The sequence below is a fragment of the Emys orbicularis genome, chromosome 8 (assembly GCF_028017835.1).
Source record: "Emys orbicularis isolate rEmyOrb1 chromosome 8, rEmyOrb1.hap1, whole genome shotgun sequence".
Taxonomy (NCBI): Eukaryota; Metazoa; Chordata; order Testudines; family Emydidae; genus Emys; species Emys orbicularis.
The window spans coordinates 29875203-29900756 of NC_088690.1; the positions used below are offsets into that span (position 1 = coordinate 29875203).

General features: G+C 40.7%; 1 protein-coding gene across 1 annotated transcript in view; it reads left to right on the forward strand.

Moving 5' to 3' along the window:
- Window positions 1–201: 201 nt before the first annotated feature.
- DNAI3 (dynein axonemal intermediate chain 3) overlaps window positions 202–25554 on the forward strand; it is a 36256-nt gene continuing 10903 nt past the window's right edge. Inside the window, exons 1-15 of the mRNA XM_065409847.1 lie at window positions 202–319; window positions 2564–2605; window positions 8118–8299; window positions 8880–8984; window positions 11963–12109; window positions 13078–13277; window positions 13843–13959; window positions 15126–15316; window positions 16192–16316; window positions 16417–16506; window positions 19092–19181; window positions 20769–20897; window positions 22985–23058; window positions 24109–24256; window positions 25137–25224. Coding sequence (XP_065265919.1) covers window positions 202–319; window positions 2564–2605; window positions 8118–8299; window positions 8880–8984; window positions 11963–12109; window positions 13078–13277; window positions 13843–13959; window positions 15126–15316; window positions 16192–16316; window positions 16417–16506; window positions 19092–19181; window positions 20769–20897; window positions 22985–23058; window positions 24109–24256; window positions 25137–25224 — 1846 coding nt within the window. The remainder of the gene's footprint in view (window positions 320–2563; window positions 2606–8117; window positions 8300–8879; window positions 8985–11962; window positions 12110–13077; window positions 13278–13842; window positions 13960–15125; window positions 15317–16191; window positions 16317–16416; window positions 16507–19091; window positions 19182–20768; window positions 20898–22984; window positions 23059–24108; window positions 24257–25136; window positions 25225–25554) is intronic.

Consider the following 25554-nt stretch of genomic DNA (forward strand, 5'->3'; position numbering starts at 1 on the left):
ATGCATTGTCAAAAGTACAGTAAGTTTGGGGCATAAACGTTTAGACAGTTCCTTTAGACATGGATGAAAAATACTTTAGTGATAAGCTGTATAAATGTAAGCCTTGGCCAAACTTCTCATTTTGGCCAGTGGCAAACTTGACCCTTTGATTACAATATATTAATGCTATATATATCATCTTTCCAGACAGAAATCTGAAAAATGTTAGAAAGTCCAAAATCCAGCAAGACCTCTGCACTAAGTGCCAAAGGCTCAGTAAAGAAACTTAAAGGAGAAACCAAAGCTAAAGGATCAGCCAAAGGCAAGCGAAAACAGCTTGGTATGTATGATACTACAGTGGTAAAGAAAGATGTTGCCTAGATTTACATGGCAGCTATTTACATTGCTTGGGCTAAAATGTTACAAATATACTAAGTACATTAAAACTCACTAATTTGCACCAATGATTGGGAGACTTGTTATGAATTATTACAACTTTGTGAATTAGCAAAACACATGCACCATGGACATTACATCACACAATTGACTATATTCATTTAGAGAAACATAGTTTAGATTTACTATGTGGCCTAGTGGATAGAGCACTGGACTGGGACTTAGGAGACCTTTTTTCTATTCCCAGCTCTGCCACTGGGCTGATGGGTGACCTTGGGCATTACTGCTCTGTGACTCAGTTTCCCCAACTATAATGTGGGGATAATGATGCTTATCTCCTTGTAATGCATTTTGAGATCAACTAATAAAAAGCTTATGAGAGCTAAGTATGATTGATTATTATTGCTTTACAATGAAGACAGAGGTTTAAGTACAGGAAAATACTAAGGTATCTCAGGTGCCACTGTGCAGAAAATGTTCAGTGTTTAATATTTAATAGTGAACACCATCAATGTACTATCATTTTAAAAAAATATTATGAAGTCTCACTGTAATAATATGTAACTTTACGGGAGTGCTCTGGTATTATATCTCAGCTGAGAAGTGGGGAGCGAGAGTTAGCAAAGTGCAGGTTAGTGAGGCTCTTCTGTATATTGTAAGAAAAGAGTTTCTTCAGTGGTCTAGGCACATTCACCCAAGAGGTCACAATGTGCTATCAAGATGAGTGTCAAAATTGGACTCTGTGTGCTGCTGCACTGCTCTAAGGGGAGCTGGGCTGGAGTCAACATCTGGAGAGGGCCAGCTGACTACAGCAGAAACCAGAAAGGAAACACACCTTAGTGAATGGTATCAATAAAAACCTCTTCAGTTAAAACATTATCAATACTATCAACAACAGGTCAGCACCCCAGGCTAGGTGTGGACCAGGGTCAGTTCATGAGTGTAGACTGGAGGCCTCTGTCCCCAGCCCAGGAAGGACTGAAACCACAGTCAGAGTCTGGATCAGGGCCTTTTTCTCAGGGCTTCACTTGTTATTCAAACACAAAACTCACAAAGTAACACTAAACAAAGCTATTCCCCAGTCCTTCTTCTGGCCATCTGCCTGGGGCTATGTCTACACCTCAGAGCCTATGCCAGCACAGCTACATCAGCATATGCTGGCCTAGCCCCCAATGTAGACACAGCACACACCAACAGAAAGGGGTTTTCCAACTGGAGTAGGAACACCACTCCCCAAACGCCATTAGCTATACCAGCAGAAGCACTATTCTGTCAACATAGCTGTGTCTACAGGTCTCTGGTCTGGTCCTTGGGATCTCTGGTTCCCGCAGTCAAGTGCTGAAGCGGCTCTTGCGCAGGAGCCTCCACCAAGTGTCCTCTCTCCTCGGCGGTCAGCCTACAACGAGCTGGGCTGCTCCCTTTTATACTGAGGCAGCAGTTGGAGCATGCCCATCATGGTCTGGAGGGCAGGACTTCGGCCGCCCATAATGTGGGGTTAACCCTTTCTTGCCTAGTGCGGGGTATGCACACCCTGTCACACCCTCCCAATCACTATGTCTAGTGAGTGCTACGCAGCAGAGCAGACTGAACGCCAGACCATTAATCCCTTCCTGTCCTGACCCATTGTAGGGTGTGTAACCATCACATAAGCTCAGGGATGCACAATGACTCCTGCAGCTCCATACCCACTCCACCACTCTTCAGAAAGATGCAACATCTGCTCCTCTGAATACCAGCCAGCTCTACTGATCAAAGTGTTTAGGGGGACCCGGCCATTTACCATTCCATTCAGTCATGACCATTTCTGGGTGGCAAGTTACCCAGGGGATGCTAACAGGTAGAGTGCTGTGACTGCATTTGTGCCACAAGGTGGGAGATTTCCTCTTTGGTGTCTTGAGCACCTGTTCACAATAAACATGAATTTTATATTTCTCTCAAAATTCAAAGAAATACCAATGCCTCCTTAAAACACATTCGGACACTCATTCGAATAGGATTCGGTAGTTTCTTTCGTAAAATCTAAGTTGAATAGAAAGTGTATTGTGCTGCCTCTGCACAGGTTAGATTTTATACATTATAAAGAATGTGTTGCCACTTGTGTATGTTATCAAATTAAAGATTGTACAAGGATAACTAATGTATTAGAATTTTTTAAATGCCAACTTAACATCATGTTATTGTATTTCAGGTAAAAAAGATGAGGAAGAGGACATATCTATGGCTAGCATAGGTAAGTTCCATTATTGATCAGTATTTACAGTAACAATTTTAGTCAATCCTCACCAGAGGATTTTATAAAAAAGGCATAAATCACTCCTTTCCCCTGAGTAGCATATTATTCAGTACTATGTGCTGATGGATGGGAGTAAAATTACGTGGTCTTAGAAGTTTCACCTAAGCTGGGGTAAGTTGTCTCTGCTTTTAATAAAGACAGAATATGTCTAGTCTTTCAGATGATATCAATGTTATGTTTATGATGTTCCTGGAAAGTCATCAAGAGAAACAAATAAGGATTGTAGCTCCGCCTAGTGGCGAACAATAGAAGAAAAAATTGATATCCGTATGACTGTTAGTTTATATAGAATTATAGTATTTGGAAATGCCAAAGATCCTATTCGCTAAAGATACTATCTCTGCGGGAGTCTCATTCCTGGTTCTTAGCTCCTTAGCATAAAACTAGCAAAATTTCCTTTGCTTTTTAGGGATTTTTGGCCTCTGAGGATAGTGGTAGCAGGTTAAAGTGTGAACTGTGGGCACAGGGCACAAACATTATAATAGTATAATAAACAAACAGGAACCAATGTCCCCAAAACTAACACTCTTCTAAAAGTCCACCACTACAAATACAAGGTGATTCCAAACAAATGGTACAACATTTGTGGTGTGTGGTAATAGAAGGGTTTCATTGGCACTCATTGGGGTTGACCTGCATAATTTATTTGTACCTTTACTACTCATGAGTAATGTCACCATCCCAAAGTCATGCTGATAGTACCTGTTTACTGCCATGACCCATTTTATGTGTCTGTGATACATTATTTCATTTATTATTTATATTTCAGTATATAGGAAGTACATATTATATATAGTATATATTACAGCCATATAGGAAGACACTAGTCAGAAGAGCTTTTAATTGAAAAATGTTGACTTGATGCTAAAAAATTTTTACTCAGAAAAGCATCATCTGGCAAAATTACTGATATGAGGAAGAATTTCAGGATCAGCTCTTAGTTTTGTATTATGATTTGTACTGGAATCTTTCAGGCAAATAGATGTTATGATATAACCTATTATTCTGGTTATTGCTTTTAATTTAGTCTCATAGAAATAAGTGGTCAAAAAGACATTTTAGGCCATCTAGCCTGCTCTGCTGATGCAGGACAGTTGCCACAGTATATTCCCTAGTGTTCTGTCTAGAGTAGTTTTCATTAATTTTAAATGGGCATTCATTATGTTCCATGTGACACTGAAACTGCATCAGGTTAAGAAAATGTTTTTATGTTAACATTGAAGGAAAAGATACTATGCAGCTTGTTCAAGCATTTTTTTAAATCATCTGCTACCACTGGAGTGCAGTACAGCTGTTTTATTATATGAGCTATTTGAAAATCACCATTATTCTCGATTAGGACCTTTTGATACAAAGAGAATTATATGACTAATTGCTTGGGTTTCCTTTTACTTTTCTGTCAGATGGGGGGAATCTTCTCCTCCTTTCTGATAATTTCACAATAAGGGGATTCCAAAAATATTATGGGTAGGGATAGGAAAGTTATATTGATTTTCCTCTGGGTACCAGTCCAGTTAGATGCACCCTGGGCATCAGTCCTGGACACCCCATGCAACAAATCTCGAGGGCTGATACACATGCATGTTGTACTGTCCCTCTGCTCCCCCTGTCCATTCCATTCTCTTGAGCCAACTGGAGATTAAAATGAATGAAAATCCTCTTATCGGTGCACTACAGAGATCTGGAGTTTTCTCCTGTTGGCTCACAGGAACAGAGCTGGCAAGGGGACGGCAGGGAAGACATGACATGCACGTGCCTATCTATGATGTTGTTAGTTGGAAAGTTCCCCAGCAGAGCAACTGGGGAGTTTTTACTGTTGCAGTCCTCATGCTGAACGGGTGGTAATTTTCTTTCTCAGAGAGATGCTTTGCAAGAGGAAACGTAATTTCCTGGGCCTGTCAACCATGACATATTGAAATCTTGGCTGTATCTGTAGCATTGCAGCTGTGTACTAGGGTTCCAGGTCTGTGTCCTGACCACATCCTTCACTCCCTGGGGCAGCAGGGGCTGGGAGTGCTGCAGAACAACATGCTCGATTCTTTAGAAGGAGTAAACGCCTCAAGTCGTTTCTTCGTAGTTGACTCCTATAGCCAAAATGCTAGGCCAAAGAAGGGTTCATGGCCTGGCCTCCTCATCCCAAAGGTGGGGAGCTGGGGTCATTGGAATAAGGTGCCTGACAGGGAGAACACAGAGACTCTTGGAAGCTCACGCAAATATAAGTCCTTAAAATCTAAGCGATATAGAAAAGGAAAGCAGTGAAATGTTAATTAGCACTTGTGAAGCAAATAGACACAGGAATTGTGTGTGTCATGTGTGTGTATTGTATGCATACTGCACAATGTTGTGTAATAGCCAGGAAGTCCAGGTAGAACACATCTTTCATATTGCAGAGTATACTAGGAATGGCTTAGTATTCCATTGATTTCAGTGGATGACTGCAGCAGAGCAGATACAGTGGAGGACCTGCAGTGAAAGGGCTTAAAGGATAAATGTGGGATTTATCAAATATTACCTATTAAATGATAGGCCTATTGGGAAATTTAGCTTCCTGGATGATAGAGATTAAAAAGGATTTATTGTTTTGTCAATTTTAAAAGGATTAGGTTTGAATTGACTTCTCAAAGCATGTTTACCAAGCTGATCAATACTCCATTTTAGATTTATCTACTTCAGCTTAAAATAGACAAAAAGATGCCTGCTCCAGGCTCTAGATATCCTGACAAAATATACCTTATAACAACAGGAAATAGAAAAACTCTGAAACACCAGCAGATCTCACAAAAACCCCGCCCAGCCGCTGAGAACATAACAAAACCCACCTGACCCTTCAGGTCCCCAAAAACCTCCATTCTCTAAGCAGCCAGTTGAAAAGAAGCATTTTGCAGCTTGCCCTCAAGGTCAGCAGATGCGAACTATTTCAGATCAAAGCTTAGGGGTCCTCTACGAAGAATGTCCTCTCAACAGTCCCATTCTAATAAGCTAGGAAAGATCCAGCTTGAATGCCTTTGTAGTCTGCAACTATGGCAGTATTGCAAGGGGAAAAAGTAAGTCTCTCAAATAGGCAAGGCTCAACCCAATTAGGCCTTTATAAGTTATAACCAACTATTTACATTCCATCCAAAGCCAACAAGCAGACAATGCAATTCAGGAAGCACCAGTGTCACACAACAGTGCCCTTGCATATCATTGGCAGCAGCAAGGAGTAGCAGATTTGGCCCCTCTGGCCCTCCCTCATGACATGTGGAGTGATGAGACCAAAACTGAGTGATTGGCACACATGGTCAGGGGCACAAATCAGAGTGAGCACACTGGGCAGTGGGCCGGCCAGTGCTGCTCCTTCTTGCTGCTTCCATGGGGCTGGCTCCTATACCAGAGCTCCCCCCAGGGGCCTGTCCAGCCTTGTCCCACTTCCAGAAGCCTGTGTCCCCTCCCTCTCAAGGATGGGGAATGACACTGCACCTGGTGGGCCGGGCTGGAAGGTGGGAGCTGAGCATGATGCAGACTTGGTGGGCTAGATGCTGGGGCCAGTGGCAGCAGTGCGGATGGCTCCACAGGGATTACTGGTGCATACCATGTCAATTTCTGGGGGCACCCCTGGTGTCACATACTCATGGTGAGCTACATCACTTAACAAGTGGATCCACCATATTCTATATTAGCTTCAGCTTTTGAATGGATGTAAGGTGTAGCCCCATCCCATATAGAACTTACTACAGTCATCCTATCTAGAAATGACAAAGGCATAGATTATAGTGCCAAGGCTGGCTTTGAAGACACAGTCAGAGTTCTAGTCAATGTTCTTTGGATCTAAAAGCAGATAGGAACCTGACAAGAGTCACACTTTAGTAACAAATGATGGATACATACTCTCAATCAAAGGGTCAGATATAATCTTTGTTATACGCTCTGGTTGTCTCCATTGGCCAGACATTGCCACCTCAGTTTTATCTGGTTTGAGTCTCAATCAGTTTGCTCTTATTCATGCTTCAATCTCACCCAGTAACTGAGAAATAGACTCAACTGCACCCTAGACAGGATGAAATGGAGATGAGGGTCCTGATTTAGAAAAGCATCCCTGTTCAGGACAGTACATAAACCTGTGCTTAAAGTTAAGCATGGGCTTAATTGCTGTCCTGAATAGGGATAGACTTGGACTTTCCTCAATCAGGGCCATAGAGCTGGAAATCATTAGTATATTGAAAGCATTTCAGTCCATGCCTCTTCACTAACCCTCCTAATGGCCTCATGCACATTGAACAAGATGTATGAGGTGACAGAGAGGAAGCCTGCGCCACCCCATGTGAGAGAACCCATGAGACAGAAGAGCAATTGCCTAACAGTGAGTGCACGAAGCTAGCACAGGGCAGCTCTGTCTAAACCCAGTTTGGTCTTCACGTGAGTTAACAAAACCTCATAATTAACTGTAGCAAAGACTGCTGGCAAATTTGACAATATCAGTATGGAGACCCTGTCCTTATCCACTGCCTGAAGGCCATTGACCAATGTAAATATAATAGTCAAAGCCAGAATGACAAGGGTTTAGGAAGTCAGAGGCATCAAGATACTATGAGTTGTCTTGCTGCAACCTTTTCCATAATCTCAAACAAACATTAACAATTAGATACAGTCACTAATTACAGATTATCAGCATCTAGAGCTGGATTTTGATCAGAGGACATACACGTGCTTCCTTAAGAGCATTTGGTCCTCTGTTCTCTTCAAGATAGCATTGGCCATCTCCTCTAGCAAAGGACCAGTATTTCCCTACTGGCGGTCACTAGCTAGGAATAAGACCAAAGTGCAGGTTGTGGAATGCAGTTTCCCCAGCATATTACTGAGCAACACTGCACAAAACTCAAGCAGAAAACACTGAGCATTTGTCCCCTCCATATATTACTGTGGTTTTATAGATGCAGATGTTTTGGTCTGAATACTGTAAATTTTATCCACAGTGATGCAAGATTTCCACATTCCAGGAAGAATTCTCTTCAGCCAAAGAATAGACATAACTTAGATTTACCAGGCTATCCACCACCTTGAAGAAATCAGCTGATCGTTATTTTGTGAATGCTAGATTAGCAGCAAATAAATGTTTCTTTGCCATCCACACAGCCAACTCCTAGCACAATACTTCTGCCTTAGCATAGGATGATTGTGAATTCATTCTTCTGTTTTCTTGAAAGATTTTATTTTAAATAACATATATTGATTATGCAAAATGTGTTAGGCGCTGACTTTTACAACATGAAGACAATGTTATCTTTCCATATTGAATTTACAATCTATGCCGCCAAATGTACCAAAAACTATAAGTACAGCGGTTCAAAGGTGTCGTATTACTAGCAGTAAGAAAGATTTAGAACTGTTAACGACATATCTCCTACACTGTCAACCTTTCAAGGAAAACACAATTTTTGTTCACCCTCCAATTTTGCCTTACCTTTTCTAGGCCACCCAGAGATCTTTCCATTAGTTTTCACTGAAAAGACACAGGAAATTTTAAATTGTCGAATTAATGAAGATATCACAGAAGAAAAACCTTACAAACTTCTGAAAAAAGAGGACATAATTCAGGATATGAAGACAAGAGCTGCAGTCTCCGATTTCCACCCAGTCAAAAAAATAGTCCTAGTACGTAACCCCTTTTTTTCTAGCTTTAAAACTTAAAACCCTCATACCATGTACTTTCAGTGGTAAGGCCCATCCTCATCTGTCCATCTGTGAATACTCTAGGAAAACGTATTTTCATTACAATTTTTCATATTCATATATAAGCCTTAAAAAGAAATGTAAAAGGGAATAAATAATATAATACAACATAGAAATAAGTCTAGTTATGCCTTTGGATATGTCCTTGCAATTTTCATTGAAGTCAATGAGAATTGTACACACACATGTGAGGGCAAAACAGCCCTCTGTACTTGTAAATTTTTACAAATTCTGACCCTGATCATCCACCACTAAAGTTAATGATAACTTTGCTATTGACTTAAATGAGCATAGGATCAAGCTTTTTTTGTACATTACTTGCTTCTACTTTCCACTAAATAGCTACAGTTCTTTGAATTTAAGAATTATTTTTTCTTCAGGATTGTGTTTTCTGGTATTGATTACTTAAATATCTAATTCACAATTTTACAGATCTTAGATTAATATATCAGTTGTAATTGGAAGTTGAATGCATGAAACCTTTCTGTTCTTATTCATGCAGGAATATCCAGGGGAAGAACTTCTGATAGTTTTAGATACAGAGTTCAAATATGGACAGAACTTTTATCTTGTTGCAACCGAAGAGGCCAAGGAAAGCTTTTTAAATGTAAGAAAATCCAAACACACCTTCACATTATTCCACATACTTAAAATAACTCACAGTGCTACAGTCACACACACACACTTTGAGATCTGTATTTAGGGTGACCAGACAGCAAGTGTGAAAAACTGGGACAGAGGGTGGGTGGTAATATGAGCCTATATAAGAAAAAGCCCCAAATATCAGGACTGTCCCTATAAAATCGGGACATCTGGTCACCCTATCTGTATTGTCTCTTCTTCTCTTTCTCTTTGATTCCCATCCATCAGCTCACCAGCAACAATGGGGCCGAAGGAAGTTTTTCCATCACTTTGTATCAGCTTCACAGCCTCATTCATAACTGTGTTTATCCAATACATCCACAGTTTTCCTCTCTTGCTAGTTGCTTGCACTCTGGTACATATCACCTCATTTGGTATCCTTTCTGGGTCCATTCTTGACCCATGTTCAAACCATTATAGTTGTCTTTCTTGGCTCTTCTGTAACAGCATTATTTCTTGCCCTAGCCATGTTCTTAGCATGTAATTTTTTATTTTCTGCAGTCTTGAATCTCTCAATATTCCCCTCTGCTAGTTCATTTCTACAGTCAATCTCTTATGTTCATCAGCTTTCCTCAGACATCAACATTCTGATCCATACTGCAATATCAGCACAATTGTCTCATATACACTGCTTTTAATTTTTATTGAAATGTCTTAGCCTTCCAGATCTTACAGAGTTTTAGGAATGCAATAGTGACTAGTCTGATTCTTCTTTTTATGTCATCGATACAGATCTTCTTCAATTACATGAAAAGAAGATCTGTATTGAACACACTTATAAATAAAGCACTCTAATTGCAAGAATTTTACACTTTAAGTTAGTCTTAACATGCAAAATATACCTACAATTTATACTGAAAAAGAGTTTGGGTGAAATCCCAACTCCACTGTCAATGGGATTTTTGGCATTGACTTGATTGGTGTCAAGATTACCATTTCTCATAAAACTGGTAATCACACGTGCAAAATCTCTAGTTTTCCAGATTAGACACATTTCAGTAAGAGATTATAATTAATGAGCTAAAGACTCTTCAAAGGAAGAATATCTATTCAACAAATTGTACTTAGAAAATATATTTTTGAATGCAAAACATTAAAGGAAAACATTAACCTTGTAATTGAAAGTCACATTTGGTTTTGATTTTTTTCCCTACTGTTATTACAAGGAGCACATAAAATTATTATAACTGAAAGATTAGAGAAAACTGTGCTTATTTTCATTGCAAACATTTTTATATAGTCATTTAGACTCTGCTTTTGCAAATATTTGTACACGTGATTTCAGTAGGCCTATTTATTTGCTTGAGGTTATTAACATGCTTAAGTGTTTGCAGGACTGGAACCTTAATTAGTTAGGTCTCAATTCTGCAATGCACTGGAGCACCACTGTCTGGACCCCTGTGACCTTCCAAGTGCAGTACACTGCAGGATGAGGGCCTTAGTCATTTTCTCCTTTTGTTCCTGTGCGTCTGTCACACAGCAGCAGGGGAGGGGGGAAAAGCATTTTAATAGAAAATAAAATAGTGATTGTACATAAGAACAGCCATACTGTGTCAGACCAAAGGTCCATCTACCCCAGTATCCTGTCTTCCAACAGTGGCCAGTGCCAGGTGCTTTAGAGGGAATTAACAGAACAGGTATCAGAACAGGGAGTGGATGGGTCTTTACACAAAGTAAAACCTATTTCTCCATGCTAATTTTCCCCCCTACTGTTACTCACACCTTCTTGTCAACTGTTGGAAATGGGCCATCCTGATTATCACTACAAAGGTTTGTTTTTCTCCTGCTGATAATAGCCCACCTTAACTAATTACCCTCGTTATAGTCAGTATGGCAACACCCATTTTTTCATGTCCTCTGTGTATATATATCTTCCTACTGTATTTTCCACTGCATTCATCCGATGAAGTGAGTTTTAGCCCATGAAAGCTTATGCTCAAATAAATTTGTTAGTCTCTAAGGTACCACAAGTACTCCTCGTTCTTCTTGCTGATGCAGACTACCACGACTACCACTCTGAAAGGTATCATCAAGTGATTCATCCCCTGTTGCCCATTACCAGCTTCTGGCAAACAGAGGCTAGAGACACCATTCCTGCCCATCCTGGCTAATAGCCATTGATGGACCTATCCTCCATGAATTTATCTAGTTATTTTTTGAACCCTGTTATAGTCTTGGCCTTCACAACATCCTCTGGGTAAGAGTTCCACATGTTGACTGTGCGTTGTGTGAAGAAATACTTCCTTTTGTTTGTTTTAAACCTGCTGCCTGTTAATTTCATTTGGTGGACCCCTAGTTCTTGTGTTATGATAAGGAGTAAATGACACTTGCTTATTTACTTTCTCCACACCAGTCATGATTTAATAGATCTCTATCATATTGCCCCTTAGTTGTCTCTTTTCCAAGGTGAAAAGTTCCAGTCTTATTAATCTCTCCTCATATGGAATCTGTTCCATCCCCCTAATCATTTTTGTTGCCCTTTTCTGTACCTTTTCCAATTCCAATACATCTTTTTTGAGAAGGGCAACCACATCTGCACACAGTATTCAAGATGTGGGCATACCATGGATTTATATAGAGGCAATATGATATTTTCTGTCTTATCTATCCCTTTCCTAATGATTCCCAACATTCTGTTAGCTAGTTACAAGGGACTCAGGAGCAGGTGAAGTACATGAAACTACTTTAAACTCCTTTTTAAAAACTGACTTCCTTTCAAATTGACAGTGTCCCTTTAGTATTTATTGGAAAATTCATTGCTAAAAGGACAGGGCCTAATCCTCCAAATCCTTACTCCTGTGAGTAGCCGGATTGACTACATTGAGACTATTTGTGTGAATAAGAATTGGCAACACTGAATTTTTTTTCTACATTTAAATAATATATTTATGTTTATATATGAAAAACTATAAATAAATTCTTTGCAATTACTTTGTCTTATAGCCTCCAGAGGCAGTGGAAGAAGAAGGAGAGACTAAAGAAGGAACGACAGAGGAATACGTTTATAAGCCTCCTGTCCGCAAACCTTGGGTCTCCCTTGGCAGTGAAAAGGAAATTGAAGAAGAATCAGTTAATGAATCTCTTAGAAAGGTCAGAAATTATAAATGTCATTCAATCAAAGTCATATTCTCACACAAATTCTCTGTTAAAATAAAATTAAAGAAGTTCTTTAAATGAACAGAAGGCAGAAAATTTAGAGTTATGCCTGAAATTCTTGTGGCCATCCCAGTTTTGACTGTGATCTTGTCAGATACCACAGCAAAGGAGAGTTGGAACTAGCTAGACCTCTAAGAAAAACTGAAAGTGCTGTAGGAAGAGATTCTGATGTTTTCCTTTTCCATTTAAGTCCATACATGATCCAATGCCCTGACTGTAATGAAGGCACTCTGCTGCTGGAGATGTAAAACAGAAGTCATGGCCACTTGTGGACATTAAGCATCCCCATCACCATTTGTAAGGTTTGAGGTGGTAGTTTTGATAGCTTTGCCAAATAATTACAATTTAGATAATTGTAATTATTTTTTACTTACTTAAGATCCCAATCCTGCTCCAAACAAGTCAATGGAAAAACTTCCATTAACCTCTGGGAAGTCCAAATTCTCCATGTAGTTTAAATGGGATGCAGTATTCTCCTCCATTTGTTCTGGAATCTGCTGTCTGATATAGCATTGGGCTTAAGTTGCGTATAGGCTTTGTGGTGGCTCTCAAAGCGGGGTAAATTTCATCCAGAGAGAAGTGAATGAGTTACTTGGGCAAAGGGACAAATTTGATATCTCAGAGTAACAGGATTAGCCCTTTCAGTGCTAGGAGTAATTTAAAAAATATTCAGAAGTCCTGTACCGTTTGGAAAGATAAAAATATATGATGACATACACTTATTGGTGATTTGGGCTCATGAGAGGGGTACAGAATTTCAAAATCTATAAATGTTTGTGAACAAGTGACCACCAGAAGTGACCTTGCAGATCTCTGAATCTCACTGTTTCAAAGGACTTGACTTTCAAGAATAGTTTTCCTGTGGTTATTTCAGAAAATCTCTTATCTTGGGTGTATTGCAGATTAAATATATGATTTCTCGAGTGCGCAGAGAGTTTGGTTCAAAGGTCAAATTTACTGATAGAAATGCTTCAAGTGTGAAAGATGGCTACATTGAATGTACATCCTATCAGGATAAAAATTTCAGCATTATGAAACTTGAAAAAGATGTTGGTGCACAAGTCGTTCCAAAAGTAAGGGAAATGAGTACTCAAACAAAGTGGTAAGTGTGAAATGGATTTACCAGTTTTTAGTAATTATAAAGGGAAACAATCCCTTCATTATTATTTATTAATTTATGTCCTGATTCTGAGCTCACTAACCGTAATGTAAACCAGGAATAACTCATTGGAGTCAATGGGGTTACACAGTTGTAAATCTAGTGTGAGAGCAGAATCAGGTCCTCTGAGAGCACCTTTTCAAATACTGTGCAGCTAAGTTCTCCCTCACTTCCGAAGTTGGATCAACCCAAATCATCTTACCAACATTAGCAAAAATTAACATACACCTCTACCTCGATATAACACTGTCCTCGGGAACCAAAAAATCTTACCGCGTTATAGGTGAAACCGCGTTATATCGAACTTGCTTTGATCCGCTGGAGTGTGCAGCCCCGCCCCCCGGAGCACTGCTTTACCACGTTATATCCAAATTCATGTTATATCAGGTCGCGTTATATTGGGGTAAAGGTGTAGTTAGCTTTCCATTTTTTGTACTTCATAAGGCTTCTTTAAAAAAAAAAAATCTTTCAAACTTACCTGTGTTAAAATTTGTTCCAACTTGCTTAGGACCTATCCAAGAAATGCAGCCACACAGTACTTTCCTAGAGAGTTCTCAGGTGAAGAAAAAGAGCTGTGTTTGTCATCTGAGGATCTGAAAGAATTTATTATCTCAGTGTTTTTAAGGTAAAAATGTTGCAATAATATGCATTAAAGTTTACCTTCAGTAAAATGGTACACAGAACTATACAACAGGTGTCACGATATACTTAGGTTTATAACTGTTAGTTTTAAAATCAAGACAAAAAACGGAATTCTCTGATGCATGCATTCCCAATCCATGCTCTTCTGATGTGCTTTGTGGAAGGTGGTTTCAAATTTCTAAAAGAAGTTAGTCAGCTGTTAAGCCACAATTAAATTTCAGATGGTTCAAAGTGTCTGTCAGTAGGAAAGTTTTTAAAGTATATGTCTCACTCATTTCATGTGTTTTTCCATACTCTACACCAGTGGTGGGCAACCTGTGGCCACAGGTTGCCCACCACTGCTCTACACTGTCACTTTTGCTAATTATTGAAGTACTTCCATCATAGTAATGCTATTGCATACCCGTCCAGTAACGTGACTAACATCTTCCTCTGAAGCATCAGACATTGGCTACTGTCAGAGACAGAATACTGCTCTAGATGGACCAGTGGTCTGGTCCAAGTAATGCAGTCCCTATGTTTCTATATTCTGCATCTTCCTAGCCTATTTTTCTTCTTACTTGATACTGTAATAGGTTTGTGACATCACATTCATTTACAATGGGAACAAGTAATACAGTTCATGACAAATTCATTTTCATGGGTAAACAAAAAATTGTGGGCCAGATCCTCAGCTGGTGTAAATGGACATAGCTCTATTAAAGTCAGGAAGCTACATCTATTTATACCACCCGAGGATGTGGCCCTGACTCCTCTGCTGGAGTAAGTAGAAGGAGGAACTGTAAACTGTGAAGGCCCAGTCCTACAGCTCTTACTCACTTGAGGAGTCCACTGAAATCATTGGGGCTCCAGGGTTGGGTAGTAAACTTCAAGAGCCTAATCTAAGCCCACTGAAATCAAATCTATCTGAGCACACACAAGTGAAGTGATAGCACAGTATGTCTATTTTTTATTAAGTGTATTTGAATGTGAAGGGCTCTCTTGAGAGTAGTGACCAGCACTGGGTAACCATTGTGCATACCACTTTGAGAGATGTGATCATAATTTTTAAATGAAAGATGTCTCTTTATTGAATTAATGGGTAATTATCCCATTGAATAATCACATCTGACATTTTTGAAAATGTTAACTATTATTTTCATAACACAGAGTGGAAATAGCATTGCAGCAAAATGAAATTATGAATGCCTTTTTTGATGACTGGAAAGCATTAGCAGAAGATGAAAGTGCCTTTGGTGGCAAGTCAGATGCTTACCTTAAGGAATACCAATCGTTTACAGACCTGCACTATCTGAAGCATAGAACAGTTAGCTGTGTTTGCTGGCACCCAACCATTTATGGTAATGCTTATAAAATATATAGTTCATGCCTGAAATAGTTTGAGAGCTTTAAAGTTTAAATTGATAAAGGTTTTATTGGCTTTTAAATGTGGAAACCACTGATTTGAGATAAAGTGGGATATGGACAGATATTGTGTAGAATTCAAAGAGGTAATGTTGTAGGCCAGATGATTTCTTGTGCAAGTGTATAGTAGAGAATACATAGGAAGGAAATTTTCCCCTTGTGAGATCCATTTAAAGGGACTCTAATTGTGCTGGACCTAATTTCTTTCTCATACTCTCCCAGAAGCACACACTGCTCCATGGAGCCCTGCTTCTCTTTCAACTTCTCCTCACCACTTGCCTATGTGGCTCCACCTGAGTGCAGGGAGCACCAGTAGTCATTCTGAATGCTTCCCAATATTTCCTTTGGGGTATTGCAGCTCCACACATTCCATTGAATAGCCAACACTGCAGGATGCAAAGGAAATCTGCCTTCTTTTTAAGTATAACGACAAAGGAATTGGTTTCTTAATGGGTGCCCAAGAGCATAACCATGTCTGTCACGTTATTCCAGTTTTGAGATTAGAATTTAACGACTCTTAGCAAAAATATTGAGTTATATTCTGGTCTTGGGCTTCCATCACTCATTTTTAAGGTGCCTAATCATTCATTAACTAAAATTATTGCTTTAAAGGTGACCTACAGTGGGGGGGGAAATTGGCTATGTATATAAAAAGGAGACATAGCCAATTTTTTCTCTTTACTGGTCACCTATAAAGCAATAATTAACAGAGCCATTAACACTTGAAGTGGGCATGGCATTTTTTTTTTGGTAGAAGTGCTAAAATTTTCCCTTTATCGACGATGAAGTTGTTTGTTTTCCCCTCGATCAGGGATTATAGCAGTGTCAGTAACAGAGCGGCTTTCTTATGAAGAACGCATTACCCAATCTGGTAAACTGTTGTTGCAGAAGTCACCAATTCTTTTTTGGAGTTTCTCTGACCCTATTCACCCTCAGGTATTTAAACAGGATTTTAAAATATTCAAATTATTCAGACAACAAAGGAACAATCTTTCCAACATGGCTGTATTTCTCAATTGATTATTATTTTTTCTAGTTAATGCTGGAGTGCCCTGAAGACATCTACTGCTTTGAATTCTGTCCATCTGATCCCAATATCATTGCTGGAGGCTGCATGAATGGACAGGTGTTGGCTCCTTTCTTCTTAGTTCTATTATTTTCTATATTGATTGTTCTAGTCAATCTTCATTTTTGAATTTTAATTTATTACATTAGTGTATCTGCACTAAATAGTGAATATTCAGTGTTCTTGAACAAATGGAAAATGCAGTATGGCAGCAAACTTGGTAGTTTGTATAAACTAGTGAAGCACAGTCAAAATACACATGGCCAAATCATACCACTTGTGGGATAAGTTCCCGGGTTTCAGCTCCCATTGTGGTAGTGAAACAGGGTCTGTACCTTTATTGTGCAGGTATGGGCAATGAAGTCTCTTAACCCATGGATAATGAAGTATATACAAGGAAATCCCATTGCCTGCACTTTACTTCCTACTCCCCTGTTCCTTTTCAGTTTCCTAAGGAACCACATTCCTAGTGGCTCCCTACCTATGTCTGGATCTAAATCCCCCTTGTGAGAGAGGTCTGACAGCACAAGAGAGTATTCCACACCGAATAATGCTGTGGACAACTGTTTAGACAGTGATCCTCATTGACTCATTTTTTTTCTTTAATACATTTTGCTGTTTTGTTAAGTAATTTATCAGAATGAGTATCTTAGGTTTTTCCTCCACAGAATTGCCTCAGCTTCTAGTATCTAAGTGGCTAAGCTAACTGAAAGCTGTAGACCCATCCAGGCCTCTTGGTTCCAGAAACTGAGCATTTTCATCCATTGATAGCAGTTCATAGAAAAAAACATAGATATTACCATGCTTGATCAGATGTCTGTCTAGTGCAGTATCCTGTCTGCCAGGGGACAGCACCAGATACATCAAAGGAAGGGAGAATATGTAAAGAAGTTTTGGTCTTGTGAGAGTCTGTGATCATAACTGCTTCATGGTTTCAGTAGATGCTTGTCTTTAGGTGAGCTATGCTGCCTTTATCCTTCATCTCCAATATGGCAGAACGGTAGGCCTTTCCTTGGACCAAGAGTACCTGAATGCCTGTTACCAGTTGCACCAGGCCATGTCGAGATCCACGTCCCTGCTTGTACTTCATTGTGGCTTTAGAATACGAACGCTTCCCATCTTTAGAGTTCTCCTCCTTTTTTGGTTCTAGAGGGGAAATCAATAAAATATGAACATGATAGAGGATATATAAAATGATAAATGGTACAAAAGATACAGTTGGGCACCCCATTTATCCTCTCCCATAATACAAAAACAAAGAGATGGAGAATCATAGAAGATTAGGGTTGGAAGAGACCTCAGGAGGTCATCTAGTCCAACCCCCAGCTCAAATCAGGACCAATCCCAACTAAATCATCCCAGCCAGGGCTTTGTCAAGCTGGGCCTTAAAAACCTCTAAGGATGGAGATTTCACCACCTCCCTAGGTAACCCATTCCAGTGCTTCATCACCCATCTAGTGAAATAGTTTTTCCTAATATCCAATCTAGACCTCCCCCACTGCAACTTGAGACTATTGCTTCTTGTTCTGTCATCTGCCACCACTGAGAACAGCCGAGCTCCATCCTCTTTGGAATCCCCCTTCAGGTAGTTGAAGGCTGCTATCAAATCCCCCCTCAGTCTTCTTTTCTGCAGACTAAATGAGCCCAGTTCCCTCAGCCTTTTCTCATAAGTCATGTGCCCCATCCCCCTAATCATTTTTGTTGCCCTCCGCTGGACTCTCCAACTGGTCCACATCCTTTCTGTAGTGGGGGCCCCAAAACTGGACACAATACTCCAGATGTGGCCTCACCAGTGCCGAATAGAGGTGAATAATCACTTCCCTCGATCTGCTGGCAGTGCTCCTACTAATGCAGCCCAATATGCCGTTAGCCTTCTTGGCAACAAGGACACACTGTAGACTCATATCCAGCTTCTCGTCCACTGTAATCCCCAGGTCCTTTTCTGCTGAAATGCTGCTTAGCCAGTCGGTGTCCAGCCTGTAGCAGTGCATGGGATTCTTCCGTCCTAAGTGCAGGATGATGAAATTGAGAGGAAATGCATTTAAACTGTTATAAAAGAAATATCTTCTTTACACAACACATAATTAATTTGTGGAGCCACAAGATATTACTGACCCCAGGAAATTAAAACAATTCAGAAGAGGATTAGACATTTTTATGGACAGGGGAAGTTTTATTCCCAACTTTCATTAGTTAATGTTGATTTATGAAACATTAATGTTTATATCCCATATAAATGTTTTATCCTGTCTGTAAACATTCTCATCATCCATAGAAATGTCTAATCCTTTATTGAGTCCTGAGGATGTGATGGCATAGAAGCAGTTTTTCAGTCCACAGCCTCAGCAATCACTTTAAAGGTGACACTTAGAAATGCTTGATCAGTGTGACAGGCTGCACAGACCAGCTAATTGTTAACGGACTCAGATGGTTCTAGGATTTGCAGTCTGTTGCACCAGACTGCTACAGTGAGGGTCTGCAGAGGCAATATCTTAAAAAAACCCACCACCCTCCAGTTCTGGCATCGTAAGTAGACTTCCTCCTTCTACTTTCAAACAGTGCTCATATTACAGTTCAGAAATCTGTTTTAATCTATCGTTTAAACAGAAAAAATACTTTGTAAGGACGTTCATTTCTCCTCATAGGTTGTACTGTGGGACATTTCTGAGTATGAAGAAAAGCTGCAGAATGCTAAAACTGGTGCTGGTGGAAGCAAGAACACTGCTGTTAATATGGTTAGTACTTGAGTTCTGTATTTAGTGCTGGAGTATGCCCTGCTGTGAATAAAAAAAGGGAAAATGAGAGGAAGTTAGGAAATAAATATGGGAAAGGGAATGCAGGCTTAAAATGAAGGAAATATCAGCCTGGCAATGAAGTACTAACTAGACTGTTTGTATTCCGATACACGAGGCAACAAAATAAATCTTTATCAAAATCTCATATCTACATCACCAACCCAGATAAATAATATTACTGTAATTGACACAGACCAGAGATACAATAGGGCATTGTTATTTATTGAGTACCAACAGTGTATTCAGCCCTACCCCCAGGAAGCTACCTGTCACGGGGTGGGACTCACCGGTGCGGCGCCTCCTGCTGGTCGTCCAGGGAATTAGCATTTCCAGCCTCCAGAGCACCCTCTGCAGGCTGGTGTCCCGTTTGCCGCTGGGCCCGAGTCCCTCCTGGATCCCGGTGCCCCTTTCAGGCCGGGGTGCTGCCTCCTGGCAGTACCCCCACAAATCTGGGTCTCCCCTCCCCAGGGAACCCCCACCCTCTATCCCCACCTCGCCTCAGTCTTGGGCTACTGCCAGTCACCATCTAGCCCCTGCTCACTGGGGCGGACTGCAGTGTAAAAGCCACTCATCATAGGCAAGGGGCGTTTTGGACCTGCTGCCTCTGCCTGCCCTTGGGCTGCCCTCTGCAACCCCAGTACCTTCTTTGGCCTTTAACAAGGCCTGCAGCCTGGGGGGGTTTCTAGGCCGGAGCTCCCCAGCTCCTCTGGCCTTCCCCCAGCCCTGCTGCTCCAGTCTTGGTACCCTCTCAGGTTCCAGGCAACCCCAGGCCCTTCCCTCTCTAGCGCATGAGAGAGACTCTGTGCTCCTGGCCCATTGCCCTCTTATAAGGGCTAGCTGGGCCCTGATTAAGCCAGCCTCAGCCTGATTGGGGCGTAGCCCCCCCAGCTGAGGCTGCTTTCCCCATTCAGCCCCGCTTTTCCTTCCCGGTCACAGCCCTCTCCCCGGGTTGTTTTAAGCCTTTTAAGGCAGGAGCAGATGACCACCCCGCTACACAACCGAATAGATCAAATCAATATAATATATTGGATGATGGTATAAACTGAAAGCAGAACAGAAATTTTCCCCAGTGCTAAACGTGTATATGGAAGTGTGTTTTAAAGGACAGATTTAAAGGATAGAGGGAAGGTGGTTTGGCTCACGGAATAAGGGAGATAATTCCAGGCAGAGTGTGTGGTATGGAAGAAGGCATGAAGATGAGAATGGAAAAAGGATACAAAGTAGGTAATTAGAAGGAAGGCCTGAGAGCACAGTGGAAGAAATAATGCTATATTGGAGGTGGCTGGAGCAATTGTGGACATAATTTTTACAGTATGGTATGCCAGGATCTGATTCAAAGCTGACTGAGACTTTCCATTGACTTTGATGGGCTTTAGATCAGACCCCTAGAAACGTTTCTAGATTGAACTAAAATACTGTAAAGGGACATTAACAATATGTGCAGTTTCCTTTTTTTTTTTCTTGATAACTAATGTTGTATTTTGCAAAACATACCTTTTAAAATGTATCTTTTAAAAACTTCTCTAGCCAACGTTTATACAAGCACAACAAAGTGGTAAGGAACCACATTTTGTGAGATATTGTGCAGTCTCTTCTATAGAATTTGGCCATAAAACAGTAATAACAGATATACACTGGCTGCCAGACTATTTTGAGGTGAGTTTCAATTGATATTTTATTACTTTTTCTTTATATTTTTAACAAACCACTAATAAAATCAGTGTGTGAACTGCAGATCAGGTGTTACAAGATGAAATTATTTATAATAATCTCAGTAGTACTTGGGCTCAGTATTTCTGACTGCATCCCAGAATGCCAAACAATGTCAATCCGGTCCCTCTCATGCTCTCTGTACTTTAGGATGGTACTCCACTTTCACCTTTTATTACAGCTGACTCAGATATGTAGCTGACCTTATTATAAGATTTCTATAGCTTTACTCAGAATTACATTAAAGATGTTTTGATAACTACAGATGGGATTTCAAAATATATTAACTCTACTTTGGGAATTCCTAGCCTGACACCGAGAAGTTAAAGCAATAACTTCTTAGGTCACCTAAACAACTTAGTTGCCAGAAATGACTTCACTAACAGATCTCCTTTTTCTAGATAGAAGTTGCACCCACAAAAATTGCACCTACATTTTCTTTCTATCCTATTCATAGTGCTCCAGCCATAGTATCTTAAGGGCCCATTCAACTCCCTTTCAAGTTAGTGTGGGAGGCAAAGAGGGCTCCCAGGAGTCAGCCCTAAGTGATCATTTGCTGTCTAAGTGGTAGGATTAGTGAGGTGTGCAAAAAAGAGGCCAGGCTGAAAAATCAGACCCACAACCCAAAGTGGATGTTATCTTGAGAATTTCTTGTAACTAAGTTTTTAAGACTCAGTTGCTACTGCATTAACAGTCAAGTGAAGACCGTGGAGAAGACAATGCACAGACATAACTGGAAGGAAGATTGATACATTTGCACATTAATAATTATATTGTGATAGTACCCACAACCCCCTCTTGGTACTGTACATACATGTATAAAGACAAGGCCTCCCCAGAAGAGTACATACAAATTTGCCAGTGGTTCAACTCAGGGTATGTCTACAGCAGGGGTGGCCAACCTTTGGCTCCGGAGCCACATGCGGCTCTTCAGAGGTTAATATGCAGCTCCTTGCATAGGCGCCAACTCCGGGGCTGCAGCTACAGGCGCCAACTTTCTAATGTGCTACAGGGTGCTCGCTGCTCAACCTCTGGCTCTGCCCCAGGCCCCGGCCCCACTCCACCCCTTTCCCCAAGGACCCTGCCCCTTCCCCTCAGTCTGCCGTGCCCTTGCTCCTCCTCCTGCCCCCCAACCTCCGAGCCTCCTGCACACCACAAAACAGCTGATCGCAGCGGGCGGGAGGCGCAGGGATGGAGAGTTAGGTGCTGATCGGTGGTGCTGCTGTTAGGTGGGAGACACTAGAGGCAGGGGGGAGCTGACGGGGGGCTGCTGATGTGTTACTGTGGCTCTCTGGCAATGCACACTGGTAAATTCTGGCTCCTTCTCAGGCTCAGGTTGGCCACCCCTGGTCTACAGCATCAGTGCTACAGTGGCACAGGGTCAGCAAATCCAGTATTACAAAACTGCATGATAGACAGTAAACAAGCTACATTAGGATTCTAATCCAGCCTTCCTTACTCATGCAAATAACCCTTTGACTTCAGTGGCCATGTTTGTGTGAGAAAATTTAGTAGGATTTGGCTTATAAATGATGGGTGCAACTTTGCTGAGTAGCTGATAAATGCAGGTTTTGCCAATGAGCAGGAAGTAGTCAATTCTTTTTCTAGACAAAGATTCCATTGTGTGTGTACATTTTCATCTTTTTGAGATTGGGAATTAGGTCTGAAAATAAGATCAGAAAACATTAGTGGAATCAATAACATGAAATTTTCAGTTGTGCCAGCAACTTAAGATCTCATTGACCTCATTTCAAGTTGTATGTGCTTGGCATTTCTGAATATCAAGGCACTACTGATTTGCTTGAAGTAGGTTTGTTTTGGTAAAACATGTTTATTTCATTTTCATATCAATGGGCTAGTGAGCCCTGACTTGCACAGCTGTACCAGGGTATTTGTACAGCCAACAGTGAGAGGCTCTCTTTCTTAAAGCCTGTTGTAGAGGCGGTGAAGAAGTAGCTTTGTTGATAATAATTTGTTGCCATTTGTCATCCCCATCTCCCTGTATTATTAATTAATTATTATTATTATTTTAGGTTAACAGAATGGGCATTGCTTTTGAAAACAGAACTGGAGTTTGTGTGCAGCTTGTAACCTGCTCTCCTGATTGGTAATGCATTCTACAAATGTTTTCATAGGCACCAACAGTCACAAAACATCTCCCGAATTCCTTTGAAAATCCTTCTAAATACACCTTATTCCGTCTGTCTGCTAAATGTTTCAGCATATATTCCATGGTGTAACTGACCAAGTTCTGAATTCCTACAAAGCTGTCTGGAATAGATGAAATTCATCCTGTTGCAGAGGGCCAGCACACAGACCACCACATCACTTAAGCCCCACATAAGGGCAGTGTGTGGGGTCAACTAGCTGGACAGCCTTACAGAGGTGCTTTCATTCTCACTCTGTGCCACAGAAAAAATGTCTGGGCTGGCCCCACGTAGCTTGTCCTGGAAGGCCACAGAACTGCATTTATGCACAGAAGGCTGCTAAATAACCTAAGGCCATGTCTACACGGGAAACTTTTGCTCAAATAGTGACGTCAATTAGTGTGGGTTTTTAAATGACATTTCTAAACTGGCAAAAGCCCTTGTGTAGATGCAGTTAGACCTGCACATAGTCCTTTTGCCAGTACAACTCATTTCATTCAGGAAGCATCCACTACGGGCCACTGTCAGAGACAGGATGCTGGACTAAATGGATCTTGAGTCTGACCCAGTATAACATTTCTTATATTCCTCAACTGGCTGGCAGGGCTGTGGATGCAATTCCAACCCAGAGGTTGGAATAGCAGCTGTGGGTGGTGGGCCTCCACAGCAGACCCATTCCCAGACCAAGTAATTAGGCTCTATGCAAGGGAGTGCATTTCATCCACTGAGTATGTAGTTTTCTTAAACAAACTGTATGATGCTTATTTAGCTACAGTATATGATTAAAAACAGAGTGAGGACAAAATGTGGAGTAACTATATGCCCTAGTGTACAAAAGTAGCTATAAACTAGTTCTCCATTTCTCTGTTCCCCAAACTCTTGCATCTATTCCTATACTAATTTTGAAGATAGAAGATAAAAAACAAATATTATACAAAAGCTCATTGAAAAGTTAAAATGATTTTTAAGCATACGAAGAGCAATAATCTACAATCTCTGGTTTTGTGGAGCTCCCTATTATTTTGGGATCTTCGAGCCCCCAAAACTACTATTCAGAATTCAACTGAGAAGGCAAAAGATGAGAAGGCTATTGAGGCTCCCCCTGATGTGCCGACTACTTTTAAACATCTGGATCTCTCCTGGAGACCTCTCATTAAGGTACTGTATATAATGTATAATCTTGCAGAGTTGTCATGGCATTTTTAAATAAAAAAATCACAGTGCAGTCATGCTAAATTTAGTAAAAAAATAGTCATGGTTTTAGGGGGAAAGGTATGAAAATGCAGTTCTACCTCTTCAGAGACAATATACCTAAATCCCTTCACTGCTGCTGCCTCTTTGCCCTGCCAACAGGGCACCAACCACCTACAGAAGCACCCTCTGCCCCAGTACCCCAACCCTAATCCCACTGGTCAAACCTGAGTGGCACTGTGACCCTGTGCACTAGGTCACAATGCCCGGAGTGGGGAGCCAAGTCCAGACCTGCAGGATAGGAGCCACTGTATACAGGCTCACTCTCCACCCCCTCACCCCAAAACTTACCATGTAAATGTTCACAGTATTGTGATTTTCCTTTTAATTTTGTTGTGATTCGTGTAGGGGAAGACCATATTTTATCCCTATAACATCAACAGAATAGGACAAATACTTTCCAAACTTAGCTTACAAGAACTTTAAAATGATCTAAGAATTTCTGAATAAACGCAGGCTGCAGTGGAAGTAGTAATGTATACGAGCATTTTTACCAGCAGGTTGTCTCTTCTGGTCAGAGCAGGTCTAGAGACATGTTTGTTAAAACACGAGTGGCCACTGGGGCTACCACCAGTGGAGCTGACATTGAAGTGGCAACAGTGAGAAATTTTAGGGGGAAAAGCTTAACTACTGCTAGCAAAGAAGGGGGCGGAAGCCAGGGTTTGTGGAATCTGAAGAATGCACTTCAGACTGACAGGTCTTTACCATTACAACAGAAAGCAATTTAGCCATATGCTTCGAGTGTTTGACAAAATGAGTTATCAAATACTCCCTTTGTACTAAACAGGCAAACCTATCCAAGAGCGAAACAAGTGGAGACTATAGTCCTACTAAAATTAGCCTAGTGGAAGAGCATTTCCATTACAAAATGCAAGGTAATATTTTCAGTTTATATTTTTGAGATATAAGTATTTTCATAAGATGATTTTTCTCTGTATATAGAATAAAAGATAAGCAACATAAATATACTGTAACGAATGGATCTGTTTTCCTAAATTTACTGGTATATCATGGCACTGAAGGTAATGAGCACATACAATATGAGAAGAACAGAATCTCTACCAATGGGTCACAGGTTATCAGCTCTCATTAGAAGTTATACTAGCAAGCTGTTTTTCTCAGGAGTACTTACTCCCATCAAAGTGAATTGAGCCTTGGTCAGTACTATATGTGATTTCCTCCTTTAGAGCCACTGTTAGAAATGT